Source organism: Necator americanus, chromosome II (genome assembly GCF_031761385.1).
Source record: "Necator americanus strain Aroian chromosome II, whole genome shotgun sequence".
NCBI lineage: Eukaryota > Metazoa > Nematoda > Chromadorea > Rhabditida > Ancylostomatidae > Necator > Necator americanus.
Window position 1 is genome coordinate 22,318,499 of NC_087372.1, and position 18,763 is coordinate 22,337,261.

Genomic DNA, 18,763 nt, shown 5'->3' on the forward strand with positions numbered 1-18,763 from the left:
GGATGTGTCTTCCAGTTTAGTGCAGGCGGAGAAGAAAAAAGAATCATTTTCAAATCTTCTCTCATGTACTGATGGTGACTGCAACGATAACAATGGCAGGAATGACCGGTGGTAGTGTTATATCTAATTAAAGTGTCGCTTTTCCGTTCTTCTCTTTTGAGACGTTAATGCGGTCGCACGATTCCTGAGTTGATTTATGTGATCCATGGAGCGCTCGCTCTGTACTTCTGCAGTTATCAAAACAGAGATTTGTAAGTAGCACAACATAGAGTTGGGTCAAAACGACGCGATGAAGCACGGATCGTTACGTAAGCGACCGCGCTCGGAAGAGGTTGCAATCGAGGTGGGACCATGGCGAGCTGCAGAGGAGGGTGGCGGTAGCGAGGATCCTTACACGATCCCAACCGCTACGCCCCACCGCTCCGCTTCGAGCGCAACCGCTTGCGCAAATGTCCGTGCTTCATGTCGTTTTGACCCGACTATAATGTGTATCATGTTCAAAACTGTTAAAGCGTAAAGTGTCCCACGATATTGGTAGGCAGTAGAGTCGAAGTAGCATCAAGTTGAAGTTGCTACTAATCATCTATCATGTCGTTAAATTTTGGTTTCACGCTAAAACTCCGCTCGAACGCTCACAGATGGGAAACAAGACATCAAAAAAGGCTGCTGAAAACGGTCTGAGAAAGGACTGGATTGACAAGTTGACTGTTGAGGACCTTTTGTTCACAGCCTTTTTCTTTTGAACTTCCGGTGGAACAAGACGACACGTGGCTGTGTTATTTCTGCGCTGGTGTCCGACAATGGACAATGTACGTGCTAAGAGCGGCAAGACCAGCTAGAAACTAGATGAATGCTTTTTCAACTGTAGCAATACGAAATAGGAGACGTTAGGTGATTAGTTGCAGCTCGAGCTTGGTGCTACATTAACTCTATCGTGGACGAAATATCTTTTGGCGTAGCGATAGTTCCAACGTCATTTTCGAACATGATGTCGCGCTATTTACAATTGCCTCTTTTGATAACTATGCAAAAATACAGAGAGCGCGTTGTGAACCAGATACCCCACTTGGGAATCATACGAAACAGCGGTGCACTAACGTTCTGAAAGAGAGGAAGAACGTCACTTTCAGTAGTAACAATACTGAAACAGGTCATTCTTTCCTGTTCTAGCATGACGGCAGAACTTTCCGTGTTAAACGCTTGACACTGTGTGTTTGACCGGGGCTATCACTCCCGTCTTCTCATTGTGTTCACACCGACAATGCGTCGGTAACAATACCTTGTGAATAGAATCCTACCACTGAACAGTTTTCAGTCTAAGAGCCAACTATACGCCCACATTTTATTGGAGGCCCCGCCGCGTACCTGAACCACCATACTTTTTCGCGCATTGGCTGCACTTTAGCTGAATTTCAGGTTGGATTTACCTGACCAAGGGACTCAGCTAGCCCTAAATCGCAACGAACATTTGCCTCGCATTTTGAGCTCAGTAGCAGCTTACCTGTTTTCACTGAAATGGACAGAACAATCGAAATATCTCTCTTTTCCCACAAAAAGCTATGCTACAAGTCTGCTCCCTCAGCTCGACCAAGCTTCTCAAACAGTATGGAGTTTACGCACAAAAAATTGATTACCCTGAAGGTGATGAAGAACATTACCAAGAATGTTCAAACAACAGTCCTACTCTCATCATGCCCGCCAGATCAGATCATCGGTAGAGGTTCTTGCTGACAAAATTGACAAAATAGAAGAATTTTACACGAGTGCAAAATAAAAAATCGAGCAAAAAGAAATGACTGTTGAGGAATTGGAGGAAGAGCCTCACTACGCTAAAATAATGAAAGATGCCACATTTTGCTTTCACCATCGAATCGCAGATGGCAGACAAAAAAAAATCAAATTCCCGAAAGTGGATTCCTCTTGGGCATACATCTCAAAGAAAAAAGCCCACAAATTAATGAAGCAGGAGGATCTAACTCCTCAAATAACGACGCAACATACAGGAAGCTGTTGTCATATAGAAGGAGTCGAACCATAAAGTTCCCAAAAATGACTTTGTCAAAATTCTACGCAAACCAAAAGAAGTTTCAAAATTTGGGCAATTTTCGAGTCTCTGGTGCATGCAAATGATGAGTTATCATATATCGACAAAATCATGCGTGATGTGGTGAGGAAATCCGTAGAGAAAGCGATCAATGATCTCTCCTGTTTAATTGAATACAATGAATCGTTGCTAAGGGGACAGGAACGTGCACATAGAGGAGCTCTCTAACGTGTAACCTCGCGGTGACTGAAGCGGTTCCGGCGCCGTCTTTCACAACGATTACGGAGAGATTAGCGGAATCACTCCAGATCCCGCAATCTACAATCCACTCTCAAGCCTTTCCGTCACCACCTCAGATTCGTGGAGTGATGCTTTAAAGGCATCACCCCACGAATCTGAGGTGGTGCAGATTTCAGGTGGAGTATTCGTATACAGGATGGAAGACTACGGAGAGGGGAGTGATTCCGTCCATTTCTTCCTAATTGCCGCAGAAAACGGCCCGGAAGATGCGGCGCCGCACAAGACTGGCGCGCTCCAATCGAACCTCTTGTACAAAATGGTGCGCCAAAACGAATGAAGCCGGGCTCTATCTTCCGGGCCGTTTTTTACGGCAATTAGGAAGAAATGGACGGAATCACCCCCTCTCCATAGTCTCCCATCCCGTGTACGAATACTCCACCTGAAATCTGCACCACCTCAGATTCGTGGGGTGATGCCTTTAAGGAATGCCTTAGAAGAGACGCAGAAAAACGGCGGTGCCCAGCAACTAATACTGGATACAACTAATACTGGAACGAAAGGATCGCACAATGATTAGACAGCAACCAAACAAACGACTCAAAAACTGTCCAGAAGCTCCTGGCAGTAAAATCAGCATCCAGGAGAGTGGAGTAAGCAGTGCTTCGACTCCATGAAAATGCTAGTAAATCAAATGGTTTCAACCGAATACGATATCCGCAACACTTGCGATGCAACGTGAACTAAGACAATCCCTAGAAGTTTCCGTATGCAATTGCCAAAGATATCCTGGTGAGAACTAGTAAACAGATACTGTGAACTCGATCAGTCGTCTGGTTCCTTGGAAAAACGGATAACAGCAAAAGCTTACGCAAAACTGCGCACCGGATCCACACACACGAATCAAAATCATCTCGGTGTAATCGGTAGGCGTCGAAATCAAATACAGGAATGCATCTCTTATGAAAGATCGAATCACCAAATTTCTTTATATCTGACAGTGACTAACCGACGGAAGCGCCGAGAAATAGTGAACCTGGTGAAAGTGCTTCCAAACAACGCACACCAACAACAGCTGCAGGAGGTAAAATTGCGAAAATTGCACTCAAATGCACCGCACATCGCTTCGTTTGGGATCCTGGAAGATCAGTCACACTCTTACTGGTAGAACACAAGCTGAAACACCCCGATGGATGAAAAATGAAAAAAGCGGTTTCAAAAACACGCGGGCCTGAATCAACCGCTCATATTAAATCAAAATATTGAAAATAGGATCGCTGACATTTCAAGCTACAGAAGAAGCGAACGACTGGCGGTTATGAATGCGAAGGGGTTATGTGGAAAGAATGTTTCTAAAGCTTTTGAGAAAGTTTTCTTCTTTTTCGACACTGGAGCTCAAAAACAGCTATATCGAAAAGTTCGAAAGTCATATTGTACTATACTCAAAATCGGTACTGCTTACGGTGAAGGAGTTAACGTTACTATGCAAAGAAAACCGATGATTACTGGTGACTTCCCATCCGTCAAGCTCACTCAAATGGACAATTTTTGCAAACTAGAGAAACATACGTTGCAAACTTAGACGTCAGGGGAGAATGACAAGTACCTTATATCTTGGTTGGTCCTGATAGATACTACGATCTGTTTGTCTCAAAAACCACCGTTTTGCAGTCACCTTTTGGGCTATATGTTGTCAAGGCGGTGTTTGATTCAACTATGTGCGGCCGTGGCCACATCGATGTTAAAGGCATCACCCCACGAATCTGAGGTGGATTTCAGGTGGAGCATTCATATACGTAGATAGAGATCGTAGATTAAGGAGAAGGTGGTGAATCCGTCCATTTCTTCCTAATTGCCGTAAAAAACGACCCGGAAGATGTGGCTTCCGGCAGCGTTCCGGCGCGCTACTTTCTAAAACGAATTCGATTGGAGCGCGCCAGCCGCCATACTATACTCACTCACTCAATGTCCTCAGTATGTGAACGTGAAACATCCAAAGATAATATGAGTTAGAAGAAATGGCCATTAAACTAATTGAATCTAACAGAGATGGAACTACCTTTAGATACTTCCAAGAGTACTAGAGAACAATCGGATTCGACGACAACAGTGCCAGAACGTCGCTTCCACTCAAAAACAGCGACCCTAATGGTAATCATGTGCTGGTGACCAAGAAACTTGCAGCTCTGCAAATCCAGGTATCACAAATTACTTCAAGATTACGACTGCCAAGGGGTCACCGAGGAATGTACGAAGCAGAAGTAGATACCGTTGGCAAACAATGCACACCTTGTACCGGCGTGAAGAGAAATAGAAACTGCTTTGAATCGTATTCGGGGTGTCATCTAAAAAGAAGGGAGAACTTTCTCTCAGCGATACGATACACAAAGGAGAATCATTCGTTAACAAAACTCATGACATTGTCGTGGGGAGTAGGACCAACATATACATTTCACTGTGCAAATACTTTTTACTACTGATACTGAGGCTTAATTCCCCACTGAGAAAATGAGAAAATATTAGAAGTTGCAGAAATCTAAAACGGGAAACACCTAGTTATAATTAACGAAGAGATAAAATGAATAAGTGAGAATGAGAAGTGATGCTCATTTTAGTGAAGCAAGAAACTGACGGTCCTCTAAGTTGTCTGGTTCCCTGGAACCTCGATGCTGAAAGCATTAGATACCTTAATTTCTTAACCACTTTATCTACGGTCGAAAGATATTCCACCAGCTAAATTGCTTCGTGAGTAATGCTAAAGAATACAGTACACTGTGTGAAGCGCTTGCGCTGGTAATTTTGATGCGCCAGTATTTTCAGCTGTAATTTCGAGTCGTAGTTGTACGAAATACGAAAGCGTATGCGGCGTTTGTGATGAGCAGAAACGAGAATGGCTAACGACATCTCAAACCATTGCCTTTATTCTATACCAGCCTGAACATCCTGCTAAAGCACTTCAGGCTTTTTTTTGCTGTTCGCTTCGCTCACCTTCATCGATCAATAAGAAATAACGGTAGCGGCATTTCTTAAAAATTAGAATTGCTTTTTTCTATCAACGCTTTCCCCAGTTTTTTTTTCCCGAAAATTTAAGCATACTTGAAAGATTTTCCCTAAACGCTCAGTTCTATATTTGGAGAACAATCAATCTTTATTTTACATCTATGTTTCTTTCAAACCTCCACCATTTGGAAACATAATTCGAAGTATGAGTTTCCTTCGTTCTCAGCTATTAGAAAAGAATGATGTGCTAACATGAAGACGTGAATATCATTAATCATAGTGATAAAAATAACGTTCTGCGTCAGATCGCGTAAACTGTTTCCTACTATGTATTGCATTTAAGCAGCCGTTCGCACGTGTGTTTCCTTTTTTTTGAAGAAAGAATGTTAGGAGCATCGGGAAAACTTGCTGGGAAATAGATATGCGAAGAAACCACAGAAACCCATTCTACCGCGTTGTGGATCTCGCACACTCCGAGGCAGTGGAACATGTCTCTCCCCGCTCTATAGCTTTCTGGCACCGGCGCACCATTCCGACCCCGTGGGGCCCGTCCCACCCCACTTTACAGAATTATCTATCTGGGCACGAATTCGACGCCGTAGAACCAGTGTCACCCAATTTTACCGTGTTGGGGCTCTAGCACACCAAACCGATGCCATGGTATCCGTCTCCCTCTCTTTTTGGGATTTCTCGACTGAGACATACACATACACAGTCGCACACATTGACAAAATACGTCCGTTATTATACAGCATGGTAGTTTGCAAATTTGGAAGTATACATTCACATAAATGTTTATTTACCCTCACTAATATATGGGAGAAACTAATTTGCCTTATCAAAGCCAACAGTTATGTCTGCATAACTGTGGACAATGGTGAAGAGATAGAGTGCTCGCCTATCAGGTGCATGGCGATAGTTCGGCACTTCACCGGTGCAGGCATCAGTATGGAATATTTTCGTCACACACCAAACACACACACGACGTTTGTCGAGCTCGTAGTGATGAAAACTTTCTTTGAGTCATGAGTCGAACAAAAGAAACGACCGCCCATAAGTAGTGCCCCTGCCTGTTACCTCTCCGCTACAATTTTCTGCTAGAACAAATGTATAGTCGCGTCAAAACGACATGAATCACGAGTTTACTTGCGCTGCATTTGGGCACGCGTTCAAAACGGCGCGGTGGAGGCAGCAGTTGTAACCAAGGCGGGACCGTCGCCAACTGCAGCGATGGGCGGTGCCATGCAGGGTCTCACTACGCTCCTGGCCGCTACGCTCCACCGAAGCGCCTCGAAAGAAGCCGCGTACACAACTGCGTACGTGCCCTATATCGTTTTGACCCTAGTATAGTATCGCTTCAGCTAATCTATTCAGTATCTTAAAAGTGTATAAAGCGGAGTTACGAACGTTTACAGCTGACCTGACATAACTTCCAGGCACGGTGGCTAACTAGAAAACTACATATTACAAAACTTGTTACCTTACGAAAAAAATATCAATCTGTAGTTTGAAGGCTAGGTGTCATGAGATTTTCGATTTTTGGATCTCTCGTATATATTATGCGTAACGGTAGATTACGAGCATATGAGGTCTAGATCACGGGTATGACCGTGGTCATTCTCAGTTACCCGCAGCCGTACTATAAAACTTGTTAGGAAACAGCCTTAGTTGTTATGAGGTACGTTTGAACGCCGCATCCATGCATACACACCACCTGGACAAGCGAGCAGTCGAAAGTCAATGAGGTCTCTTTAGCAGCTTCAGCAGCCTATTCAGGTGAAACTCCGGGGCTGTTGAGGGGACCGAAGTGTAGAGGTGTGGCTGCTTCTTTCTTTCTTCGTAGGAACTAAGACTATTTTCAACCGCTTCTTAAGAGTTGCAGGCAAGAATTCACAGAATAATTCGCTTCTGTAAAGCATGTAGCTGGTGGAAGACACGATTATCGACTTGGTCCCAAACTATGTAACATCGGAGGTGTGCGCTACTGCACTTATTATTTTTTAAAATTTAGTAGCATATCCGACTTTGCTTTGCCATCATTTGAAGGCTTTAGCCTACTTAGAATTTTTCCATTTCAAAGGTTTTCTGAGAAAAGAAGTCCTTGTTTCTCACACTCTTCTTGTCGACTAGAATCTTTGAAAATCTCGAAAAGCGCAATACCTGAGGAATCTAACTATGAAAACAAACTATAAAATTGTGCAACCTAGCAATAGCGCTTCCTCTAACATGCGAAAGCTTTAATTTTTTCTTTAATTGTTCGATACCATCAATGGTGCCAGCTGAGTTCACCAGTGAGCTGCGAGCTGCGTCGTCGCTTTCTTTCGGCGTCCTACGGAACTGGTTAGTAGTACGGAAAGTGTGATACTGTTGGCCGATAGTCATCAAAGTCATGGAGAAAGTGCAGTCTGCTGAGAGTCTGAAGACGTGGTTCTGTCTGCGCATAGTGCCTCACGAAAAATCCTAGTAATGAGATCGCGGGTCGATTGTTTCGATCTCAAGGTGTCAAATATGCGTGTACTATCGAAGTTCCAAAAGCGAAACGGCGAACGTCTTTCTTTTGGATCCGGTAAATCTTGGATGTGGAGAGCTTTGAAACTGACAGCAGCTATAACCGAGTCAAAAGTCTTGGTGTGTACTTGTAATTTCATTCAGTTGATCTTGACGGAGCCGTTTTCTGCCAGTTCGAATGCGTTCGCATCTTAGCAACTACTCACTCCAGCTGGAATGGATTATGATCAATTTCTTCCCAGTGAGCTGCATTGTCTCGAGAAACTGATCATAAATTTCCTCTGCGATTGTTTAATAAACAATTGAAGGTAAGTGATTCATATGTGTCTACATGTCTGGCGCTGCAGTGCCTACTTGTAATTTGGTACCCAAAGGTGATTTGCGGTGCTGTGCAGGCTCATTTCCAATGATTAATAGTATCAAAGAAGTGTTGTTTGTGCTCAATCGATATGCAAGACGCTTTCGTTTGGCGTGGCCTCGACTGTTTTATTACCCGCCTGCTCGCCCTTTCCTCCACCAACCCTCAAACTCCCACTTCTCTTCATATCTATTCCTTTTCCTTCTGAATGGAGCCGCCTCGTCAGAGACTTTCTGCGCACATTCTCTTCAGTGGATACTCGTTCTATGTGTAGCATCCCCTTGTGGAAAATCTATCTCCGAGTCACCTATTTGCATAGGTTATTGCCCGTAATTGATAGCCGTCTGTCGCGTCCATGCCCCACAATGCCTACTTTTCCTCGTTTTGCTCAGCTTCGTTCTTTTATTTTGGAGTTGCCTCTTTTCAGTGAAATGGCTGGAACTGTCGTTGAAAATTTAAGCAATCGAAAGCTCTCGTACATACTTCTGGCGCTGCTATTAGCTGAGATAGTATTTTTCTTGGTAGGAGCGTGGTACGGTAAGTGATATACGCACGTATTTATTTATTCTTTAATCCTTCTGTTATCATTTCAGATAGATTACAGTAATTTTCGTTGAGTGACTCTAGCTGACAGACTACCGGCGTTTTCCGCCACCTCGTTCCCCAAGTATTGTTACAAGTTAAAAGCGGTGACATGCATGTGTGTGTGTGTGTGTGTGTATGTGTTGTAGGTGCTCCCACAATATCATTGCGAAAAGTGGAGGAAATTAACTAACCCTTCTCTGGAATTGAGTGTATTAAAGTCATCTGCGTTAGCTATGAAAAGCGAGAGTTTGGATCAGATAAGAAGCTTCCCTGCCCCTTCGTTGGTATTTATCACTCTGACGCGATATCGAGTATTATAAAATGTCGTAATTTTAATTTGTACCGCTGAATTCAGCTCCTGTTCCATCGTCTACAATGGAATACGAGATGATCAAGTGCCGCGACTCATCCAGTGGCAAGACCGACAAGTGGTTTCATATTCGACCAAAGGTGCGCTGCTCCTCAGTGCAACTAATTCCACATTTTACGCGAAAAACATCGATTCAACAACTTTTGATTTCTGGTGTGTCGACCGCTAGGGAAATAATGATAATAATGAGGAACGATCACTCTGAATTTATATCAAATCATTTCAACACGAGCAACTCCGTTAACCGGGTTCTTTAAAGTAGTCACACATTTTACAGTATGACAGCATGATCGCTCAGCTTTTCACTTTTGGATTCGCTAGCTGACTTTCTCTTTGGAAGCGAATGAACACTGACATAACTAGGCGCCTTATTGATTGCTACGACCTCGACTTGACCCGAAAGGAAAGAGTTGTTGACATGTGAATAACTCGTTCGCTCTGGGTTTCACTGATCATCCAAGCTATGGTATCGTCGGCTTAAGACGAAACGAAGCACGGTCCAGTTGCATAGGTGGGTGCGGTGGGGCGTAGCGGTTAGGATCGAGGGGACTCTCGCCAGCACTACTTATCGTTGCAGTCCGAGGCAAGCGAGCGATGGTATCGCCTCGATCCGAACCGCCAGCTCGCCCGCGCCGCATCGAATGCAGCTGCACCAAGCTGCAGTTCGTTTTGACCCGACTATAGATGTTGTTCTTTTTTAATGTTCTAGGATTGAGAAAAGTACCAGAAATTAAACTTCTCTCAGTTCATAGTAGAAGTAAGGTATGACAAGAAACTATAATTATGATTGTGAACAGTGCAACTTTGCTTTGTAAGATATTTGCAAAATTTCAATCTTAATTGTGGGCATCCATGGCAAATATATGAGGATGTACGTATATGCAATAGGGTCGAAGCGGCATGAAACACGATACAGTAAGCGGTTGCAGTCGAAGCAGTGCGATGAAGCGGAGCGTAGCGGTTAGAATCTGGGGGGCCCTTACTGATACCATTCTTCGCTATAGTTCGCGATAGTCCCGCATCGATTTCAACCGCTATCTCCACCCCGCCGCTTCGAGCGCAGCCGTGTACACAACTGCACCGTGTGCCATGCTGTTTTGACACTACTATACTTTGCTCTTGCTTGAAAACTTACCCTAGAATGAAAAACAATGGAACTGAACAGCTAAGCTAAGGTACTTTCAGAAGTTAGTAGGTTCAGATCCTGGCGATGGGATTGGAATGGCTTTAACAGTTAGTGTCTTGTTTAGCAGTGCAACATCATAGAAGATCTCTCTTCGTTCACGCCGTCTTCTTTCGATTTGCGTGAAATTGTCTTCGTTGCGCAAATGCCACACGTAAGGTACATATATAATGATTATTACATTGTAGCTTGCTTCTTTGATCTAGATAATTCGAACTTTTCTTCAACATTAACTGTGAATTTTCAAGAGATCGCGTCCAGCTCGAGTACTCTCCATGGTTTCAATTTTTGCTTGGACTTCTGCAAGTTGAAGTGGAGTATAGCGATGTTTTCAAGTATGGTATGATACATTTCTATCGATCTTCTACAATTTTTCGCCTTTACTTAGATCATTCAGATGGGATTAATAGCTGCTTGCTTTTGCCTCAATCTTCGTTTGAAATTACACTAATTCTTATAGGCCAGAAAAGAGGAGAATCAGTAGTCCAATACACGATAAGCTTCGTTGGAATATGCAAAAACTTGCAGAAATGATAGATTGCATGATTGTTCAGCCTGAGTAGAAATATGTATCTAAGAAATTTGAAGCCGTTGTAGTTAGTGCAGTCGGACATTATCGCAGGTTCTCTATTCGATGATGGAATCGGAAAACTTTTTGCTGTGAGACTACAATCTAATGGACCTACAAATACCCTTCTTCCAGTTCGATCGTCTAAACGGTGTTTTAGTATCGCTATGGCTTGGATCAGGAATTGCGGGTTAGCCGCTATTATTGCATTTAGATTGTGGCATTTATTTCATTTTATTTGAATTTTGCTGTCAGTTTCGTTGCTTTTACTTGTCCCATATGTTCTACAGCTGCTTCGTGGTTATCGCCTGAACAAGACGAGGAGATTCTCTAATGGAGGAATTTTCCTGTTGAAAGCTATCCAACTTGTTGCATAATCGTTTCGGCATCCTCTTTAAGTTTCAGTGAACTTGGCTTTCCCGTCGTTCACATCATGAAACTTCGATGAACTTCATTCGGCCTACGAGTGACTAAGTAATTGTTTTTCACATCTGCTTCATTCACCCATAGTCACGCTTTTTCGTTTCCTTTCGTTTTTCATACATTTCTCATCTCTCCGTCGTTGAAGCTTCGTTCTTTGCTATGGGCTGGTTCAAAACTGTTACCTCAAGCTGCCAAAGATCTTCCGCTCTCGTGACTTGCGGCAGGTAGATCCGCAAGGTAACATCGATTCTCCTTCAGATGTCTCCACTCAATTGCTGGCCTTCTCATCATGGTTCTGTTGTGGGTCAGACTCAGATTTGTAGTCAAGTCCCGGAGTCACTTAGAGATGATATGGATGCGGATCAGTTTTTGTTCATTGCATTTCGTTATAACTGTGACTCTGAGGGACAATGTAATTTTCTTTAATTTGCTACATTTCACCACGCAGATGCTGATCTGATCAAGCATGACTACTGATTCGAGCAGGCGTACCGAAGGTCCGCAGCCCGTTGTTGCCTCGCTTCACCCCACGGTTTTGGTCGTATCTTATCCTTCGTTTGCAAGCCTGTCATGTGGACTTGTAATCCAAATTCGAAGCTTACCTTACGTATCCGATGAATGAATGGGGAGCCTTATTATCATGCGCAGGTTCAAATTCAAAACTATGTGTGAAACTCTGTGTTTGAAGCCTCCGACTACTAAGCGTTCTCACTTTGTTTCGTGCCAATTCGTTATGAATTACTACGCTCTCTACCGTTTTCTAACAATTTTCTGTGCAACAATAATTTATTGTCTGCTCATTTTCGATGTTTGACGGATTTTTCGTTCAGTAGATGGAGCGTTGCTAGAACTGGAAGTGCGGTTGGGGTACCGCGATAATTCAGACAGTGCAGACGGTTGGCATGAGTTAGTTGCAACGAATATAACTCGGAAACTTGAATGCAGCATTTCACCTGAGAAGGTAACCGAAATATCCTCCTATCTATGATCGCTTGAAAAAAGCTAGCTCATCAACAGACATCTAATGGTAACATGTATGAATGTGGAGTGTTGGATCTTTTCGAGATGGGTTCCAATAGCTACCCATTCTATTTGCTCAACATTCGTATTCCAATTAATCAAACAGCTTGCAGGTAGTTGTCATCACTTCTGTAAAATGAAAATGTTTCTAGTGATAGTTCTTCCAGGCTCAACCCGAGAAACCCTAACTGCCAGATTGGGAAGATAGCAAATCTTCGTGTGGTGGTAGGTATCTATTCTAGAAATTAAAATTGTTTCCTATTCTTGTGGTTCCGCTGTCTACACAATCGATCGGAGGTTTGAATCCGCCCTACTGCTCAGCAAGCCTTTCATCCCTACGGGGTCGATAAATCGGATAAATCAATACCTAACTTATCTGGGAGGATAAAAACATCAACTTGACACTTCGGCTAGTCCCCTCAAGTCATTGTGTAAGCCAGTTACACGTTCGGAAACATCGAGCGATTCTGAATTGAAGTGAACGTGGTGACACACCCCAAACGGATTGGTTACCCCCAGACACTTTATCCTTATCCTTTTATTCTTGTCTGACATTTGTTCTTCAACATGATTTTCAATAGCTAAGTACGACAAGATGTTTTAGGTTACTTTGAAAAAACTGAACTAGATATCTAGGAGAACAAAATGATGTACCGAAAGTCATTGTTGTGGTTAAAATGTATAAGAGTATAATATTGTGCTCTGTCGCTCTTTACTCTTGCGCGTTGAAACGATGCTTGCAACTTGCATGGAAAACGAAGCGTAATTACATATGGTGTTGTTGTAGTTGGTTTAATTAACCTTGTTTCGGTCTAACAAATCGTCTGTGTAATCCGTCTGCTGTTGACACGAAAGGGAACGATTAAACAAAGACCGGCGAAGAAAGAAAAGTTCTAGAAACCAGAAGGAATACTCCATCACAAGAAATGTACCAAACAGTGCAGAGAGCAGCAGAAAAAAAAAACTTGTCCTTCATATGGAGAAGCTTCTGGCGATCGGCCAGATGCTTGATCACTTCGAAAAAGTGGAAATCATATGTGTCGGCCCTGCTGATTCGGAATATTTCTGCCCATGGGGTCGATTCGGATCAACAAAAGAGGAAAGACGTTAAAGTATATCGTAGGATCAAAACGATATGGAGAAAGATGGAGTTGCGTAAGCGGCTGCGAGGAGTTTTGCTAACAGTGTTCCTCGCTTTAGTTTGCAATAGTTCCACCTCGTTTCCAACGTCTACATTCATCGCGCCACTTCGAGCACAGTCGCAACCGTACTGCATGTCGACGTTTCGACGATATGTGTCTGATGAAAATGGTAGACACAAATAAGCCCACTGATACGAAAGCTATGGATCCTTAGTCAGAGATGCGTTGTTGAATGGGAGCAAGAAACACGACTAATTTATCATGAAGTTGTACGCCTTCCGCGAACGTGCTGATGATGTCTTACCTATATAAACATTCAAGATAGGAATGAACACGAACGGTAACGAAAACACGAAGAGTAGAATGGATCAAGATCAGCTAATGAGTTCAACTGAATTGTTTCACGATAGTTGATCGATGACGGCTTTAACAAAACAATATTGTAAGTCGTCATTTCATAGTAGACTAATTAACGAGGACACGAAACAACGATCTGCAGAACATGATTTTTTTCTCAAAGAATGCATTTTTTAAATTTCGAATTTTTTAAATCGAGTTGAACCTGGAGGATTCATTGTCTTCAGAGACACCGTCGAGAATGACGCAGTATTGCAGCGTTTCTATCTCGAGCAAATGCATCTCAGCAAGCAGTTGTTCCTGCACGGGTGCACTGAATACAGATGAAGGCAGTGATGCGCCAATTGCATGAAATTTGTTCTTGTATGTTAGATTAGTGCAGTTCTTTTAGCGTTAATTATGAAGATGGGGCAAAACGTTGTCAGATGTAAAAAAAAACCCCAAAACAGCTCAAATGAAGCTTTCTGAAAGAATTATTTTGAGGGAACTTATTTTAGTCTTGCAAGAGCACTAAAATAAGTGCGAAAGTTCGACCTTTTTTGAATCTTGACATAGAGATTGCAACTTGTCGATAGTCAAATGTAAGCAACAGCCAAGATTGTTAACAAACTTTACGGCTAACGTTTCGGCGTTGTCACCTTCGTAAGAGCCTGGAAAGTAAAAACATTTGCAATATATTCTCTCAAATGCCTCATCCAGAACAAGTCATCATCGATAGATATTACACCCGGAAACAAAACCAAAAGAGCCCAAATCGTTGTGCCTACCTCAGTAGCCGCGTTGCCGTGATTTTAGCGGACGTCCGCGTGGTGCATTGGCTCAGCTGATACTAATTAGGATGCGACCCGCATATGACCCCGTAGATCAAACCCGCAAAGGTCTTGATACAGAGCCAGCTCGTTGGTCACGGCTAAGCACTCTTCCTTTCTATTCATTTTTGGACCTTTTGCATTTATCCAAAACGCTTCTAAAGTTCTGCAAGCTATAATTTGGGGTTCGTACGATAGGATCGTGGCAGCTATGCAGAAAGAAACATTTTCATGACATCGTCTGCGGTGAGCTGCGAGGGGAGTTACTGCATTCGATTGTTTGTTCCCATTTAGATGTTCTTTAATACGAACACAAAGGAGTCGTCCTGTTTCGCCGATGTATTGGTCCCCACATGTTTTGCACGAAGTTAGACTACACCAGAGACCATGCAGTCGCCTTCCTTCTCGAATGGACATATTACACAGTCTGGAGTAAGACAAAAGCGATCGTACATTCTATTTCGAACTAATTGCTTCTTTAGATTTGTTGGAGGTATTTCCACATTTCTCACTTGGTCCTCGAGACTGCATTTCACCAGACTGGCCCGCATGACTTTACTCAAATCGTCGGTTATCAAGGGCAGGCAGAAATTTATCTTATTCGAGACAGCCACTGTAGCATAATCTCGCTGCGCACCAAGATCTAGCCTACGCGCTACATTTCGTGCAAAACATGTGGGGACCAATACATCGGCGAAACAGGACGATTCCTTTGTGTTCGCATTAAAGAACATCTAAATGGGATGAAACAATCGAATGCAGCAACTCCCCTCGGAGCTCACCGCAGACGATGTCATGAAAATGTTTCTTTCTGCATAGCTGCACCGATCCTATCGTACAAACCCGAAATTGTAGCTCGCAGAACTCTAGAAATGTTTTGGATAAATGCAAAAGGTCCAAAAAGGAATAGAAAGGAGGAGTGCTTAGCCGTGACCAACGAGCTGGCTTTGTATCAAGACCTTTGCGGGTTTTGATCTAGGGGGTCATGCGGGTCGCATCCCTATTAGTATTAGTGGAGCTATTGCACCACGCGGACGTCCGCTAAAATCACGGCAACGCGGCTACTGAGGTAGGCACAACGATTTGGGCTCTTTTGGTTTTGTTTCCGGGTGTAATATCTTAGGGGATGATGACTTGTTCTGGATGAGACATTTGAGGGAATATATTGCAAATGTTCTTACTTTTCAGGCTCTGACGAAACGCCGAAACGTTAGCCGTAATAAAGTTTGTTAACAATCTTGACTGTTCCATAAATTTGACTATCGACTAAAATATGTTCTCTAGTGTGAGGTCACCGGACCTTAACACCGTTAAAAGTTGCTAGTGAACAAATTCGGTTGCGTTCTCATTGACTGTGGACAGTGGTCGTGCTGCTCTGATAGATAGAGTAACTCCAATATTTGTGTTGTCACAGCAGAAGTATGACGTGCGAAATAACTCCACATTTGTGCTAACAGCACCAGAAATAATCTCAGAAATTTAAACGGTTTTTTGTTGAGATTTTGAGAGGTTTTTGGTGGTCTTTTTCAACAGTCATTTCTTCCAGTAATTTGAAGATATATTTGCTTTTAGACAATTCACCAAAATGGCGGATTTACTTTGGTGTGGGTATGGTTAAAAACTTTCCTTTTCCCTGCTATAGTAGTTGCAATTTGGTGGTACTGGAGCAGAGTAAGTACGGTTTTTTTCGCTCATTCAAGCAACTTACTCAATCGAAAGAAATTTACTTTCATACAGGTAGATAAGCTTGTCCGGAAGCCGCTACTTCTTGAGAAGGCAATAATGACGCTGGGTGTAAGCATGGCTATTCTTGATTGTAGGTTTAACCTTTGTGTTTTTCTGTTTTTTCCCCTTTTCTGTTTTTTTTTTCACCACTATTCTGATATTACTCAGTTCCATTGGAGTGGATCTCGTTGATTGTACGAGTTCCCTTCATGTTATTACTCGGAGATATACGACAAGGTGCTTTTTACGGAGTACTGTTCGCTTTCTGGCTTATATTCGCAGGTGAACATCTTATTGACGACACTACAAGGAACAACATTGTGAGTCAATTCTTGAAGCATTTGGAATATACGGACATGAATAATCCTCTTCATTGTAGACTTCATATCGCTTCAACCTCTTCTTCATCATACTAGCTTCATCTTTGCTGCTAATTTACGATGTGTGCGAACGTGGATTTCAACTGAATAATCCATTTTATAGTATCTGGTCCAGTGAAACTGGCTCACTTGTGGCTGTGAGTTAACTCTTCAGTACATTACGTTTGCAAAATTATGTCTCATTGCTCATACCTTGCTTAACTGAAATTGCAGAAAGCCTCTGTCTATACTGCCTCATTATGTGCCATTCTTTACGTTGTATTTCTTTTCGGTAAGATCTGGAAGGTGTGGTGCACTATCAAAAGTAAACGGTCAGCACAACTGTACAAAAATTGTGAAAACAGACGTCTCAAGGTAGGTAGAATTTATTGAAGTTTTGGCGAATTTTTGAAATACAAATTGCGAACAATCTCGTACAAGACGTTGAAAAATGTTTCTCCATTATAAATAGACAGCTTATCGTATTACGAAACTAACCATCAAGAGTTGATGTTTTTTGAAGTTTGACTTGTGGTTAGCAAAGTATGTCCTTGATTTGTGCTGCTAAACCTAAGAATTCGGAATTCCAGGTAGAAGCAGTCATATATCGTTTCAAATTTCTTATGTTACTAACTTTGCTGTGCGCCGCTCTGACCGTTTCCTCATACATTATAAAACAGGTATACTTTTTTTTCGAGTGTCTAGTTTTTGTTCTGAGGTTCTTATAAAAGTACACTCTGTGGAAAAGAATGTCAGCGATAATTAACAATGTGCGGACAAAACATTTAAGCACCTTCGCATAAATGACCCCTCAGTTTTTTTTTGTGTTTGAACGTTGCCCAACAATTTTTGTTGGTTTGAGTATTATAGAAGTTCTTCATAAAATTCATAAAATATTATGGAATTCTTCATAAATTTTATTTACAGTATGGTGAAGCGCAAATTCATTCTGATGATCCCGAGGAGAGTGTGTTAACACATGGCACGTCAGCATTTTTCACTGGTACATTTGGAATGTGGAACATTTACGTGCTGCTTTTATTAGCTATGTATGCCCCGTCACACAAGAACTATGAAGGAGCTTCCGGTAATAGTTTAGATTTGCATACGGACCTAGGATATAAGTTTTTGACGTAAAAGAAATTTACGGATATATTCATGAATCAACCGGCAGCTCCTGCTTTCGTCACGCCTAATCATTTCGCGCCAAAGCGCCAACTTCCTCAGTTGCGATAAAATGTTTGGAAGCTTTTGACAGAGCACAGAGCGCAGCAGTAAGATTTTGCAACGTTGCTCACCAGAAGATGAAGATTTTCTCCTCAATGATTGCTATGGTTAGCATACAGAAAACCTCTGTAGGTAATGCATTATCAAGCCTAGGATGGTATTGAAACCGAGCCTATTCATCGACATTTTTGCTAGATTTTGATAACTTCTGACTACGCTTAATGCATATCAGAACCTCAGTGGGACAGATTTTAATTTTTAAAAATAAAGTTTTCATTTCTCAACAGTTGGGCATGTGTTCGTCTCACAACTAATTACTTTCAAAGAAGCTGCATCTTTCAAACTATGTATGCTTTTTCTGTTAGTAAAACTTCTGATTGCAACCGTCGATTGTAGTTGTTTACATACTTCCGAAAAAGAAAAAAATAGTAGCTGAGTGTAATTCAGTTGAATAGCACTTCTATATTCATTTTCTACATGCATATGCACTGTGAAAATTCATTTTGGTACGTAACCATTTTTTAGAGCTGGTCGACGAGAGCGAAGGATTGATGGACGATGCGTGTGAATCTAACGCTATGACAACGTTCTTGAAACCAGCTACTGATTGATAGAGAGTGCCTGTGTTGCACTTTTTCCTGAAATTATTTTAGCACTCTTATGAACGCGTTCCGATTTTCATTACCCTAAACTACTGATCTGGGCAACTTGATCCTTTTTCACACTAAACAAATGCATTTTTTCCCATCTCGATTCTGTTTCTCCCCAGCAAATCTCACATATGTTTTACGAGTTAAGAATGCATAGATCTGGTAACCCAACGTATCTCACGAAACAAAGCTTGTTTT

General features: G+C 42.3%; 1 protein-coding gene across 2 annotated transcripts; it reads left to right on the forward strand.

Moving 5' to 3' along the window:
- Positions 1–8,413: 8,413 nt before the first annotated feature.
- Positions 8,414–18,526, forward strand: RB195_019026 (uncharacterized protein; the record flags this gene model as incomplete). 2 transcript variants are annotated; one of them, XM_064186696.1, is made up of 16 exons in its annotated part: positions 8,414–8,466; positions 8,575–8,684; positions 9,088–9,182; positions 10,353–10,444; positions 10,534–10,625; positions 12,107–12,237; positions 12,294–12,409; positions 12,464–12,521; positions 16,177–16,275; positions 16,342–16,420; positions 16,498–16,649; positions 16,709–16,846; positions 16,923–17,063; positions 17,279–17,368; positions 17,616–17,775; positions 18,441–18,526. In XM_064186696.1, the coding sequence occupies 16 exons, from the start codon at positions 8,414–8,416 to the stop codon at positions 18,524–18,526; spliced, it is 1,692 nt and encodes a 563-aa protein (XP_064042577.1). The 2 variants fall into 2 exon arrangements, with proteins under 2 accessions (XP_064042577.1, XP_013303683.2); XM_013448229.2 differs by lacking the exon at positions 8,414–8,466 and having other exon boundaries at positions 8,579–8,684.
- Positions 18,527–18,763: the final 237 nt, after the last annotated feature.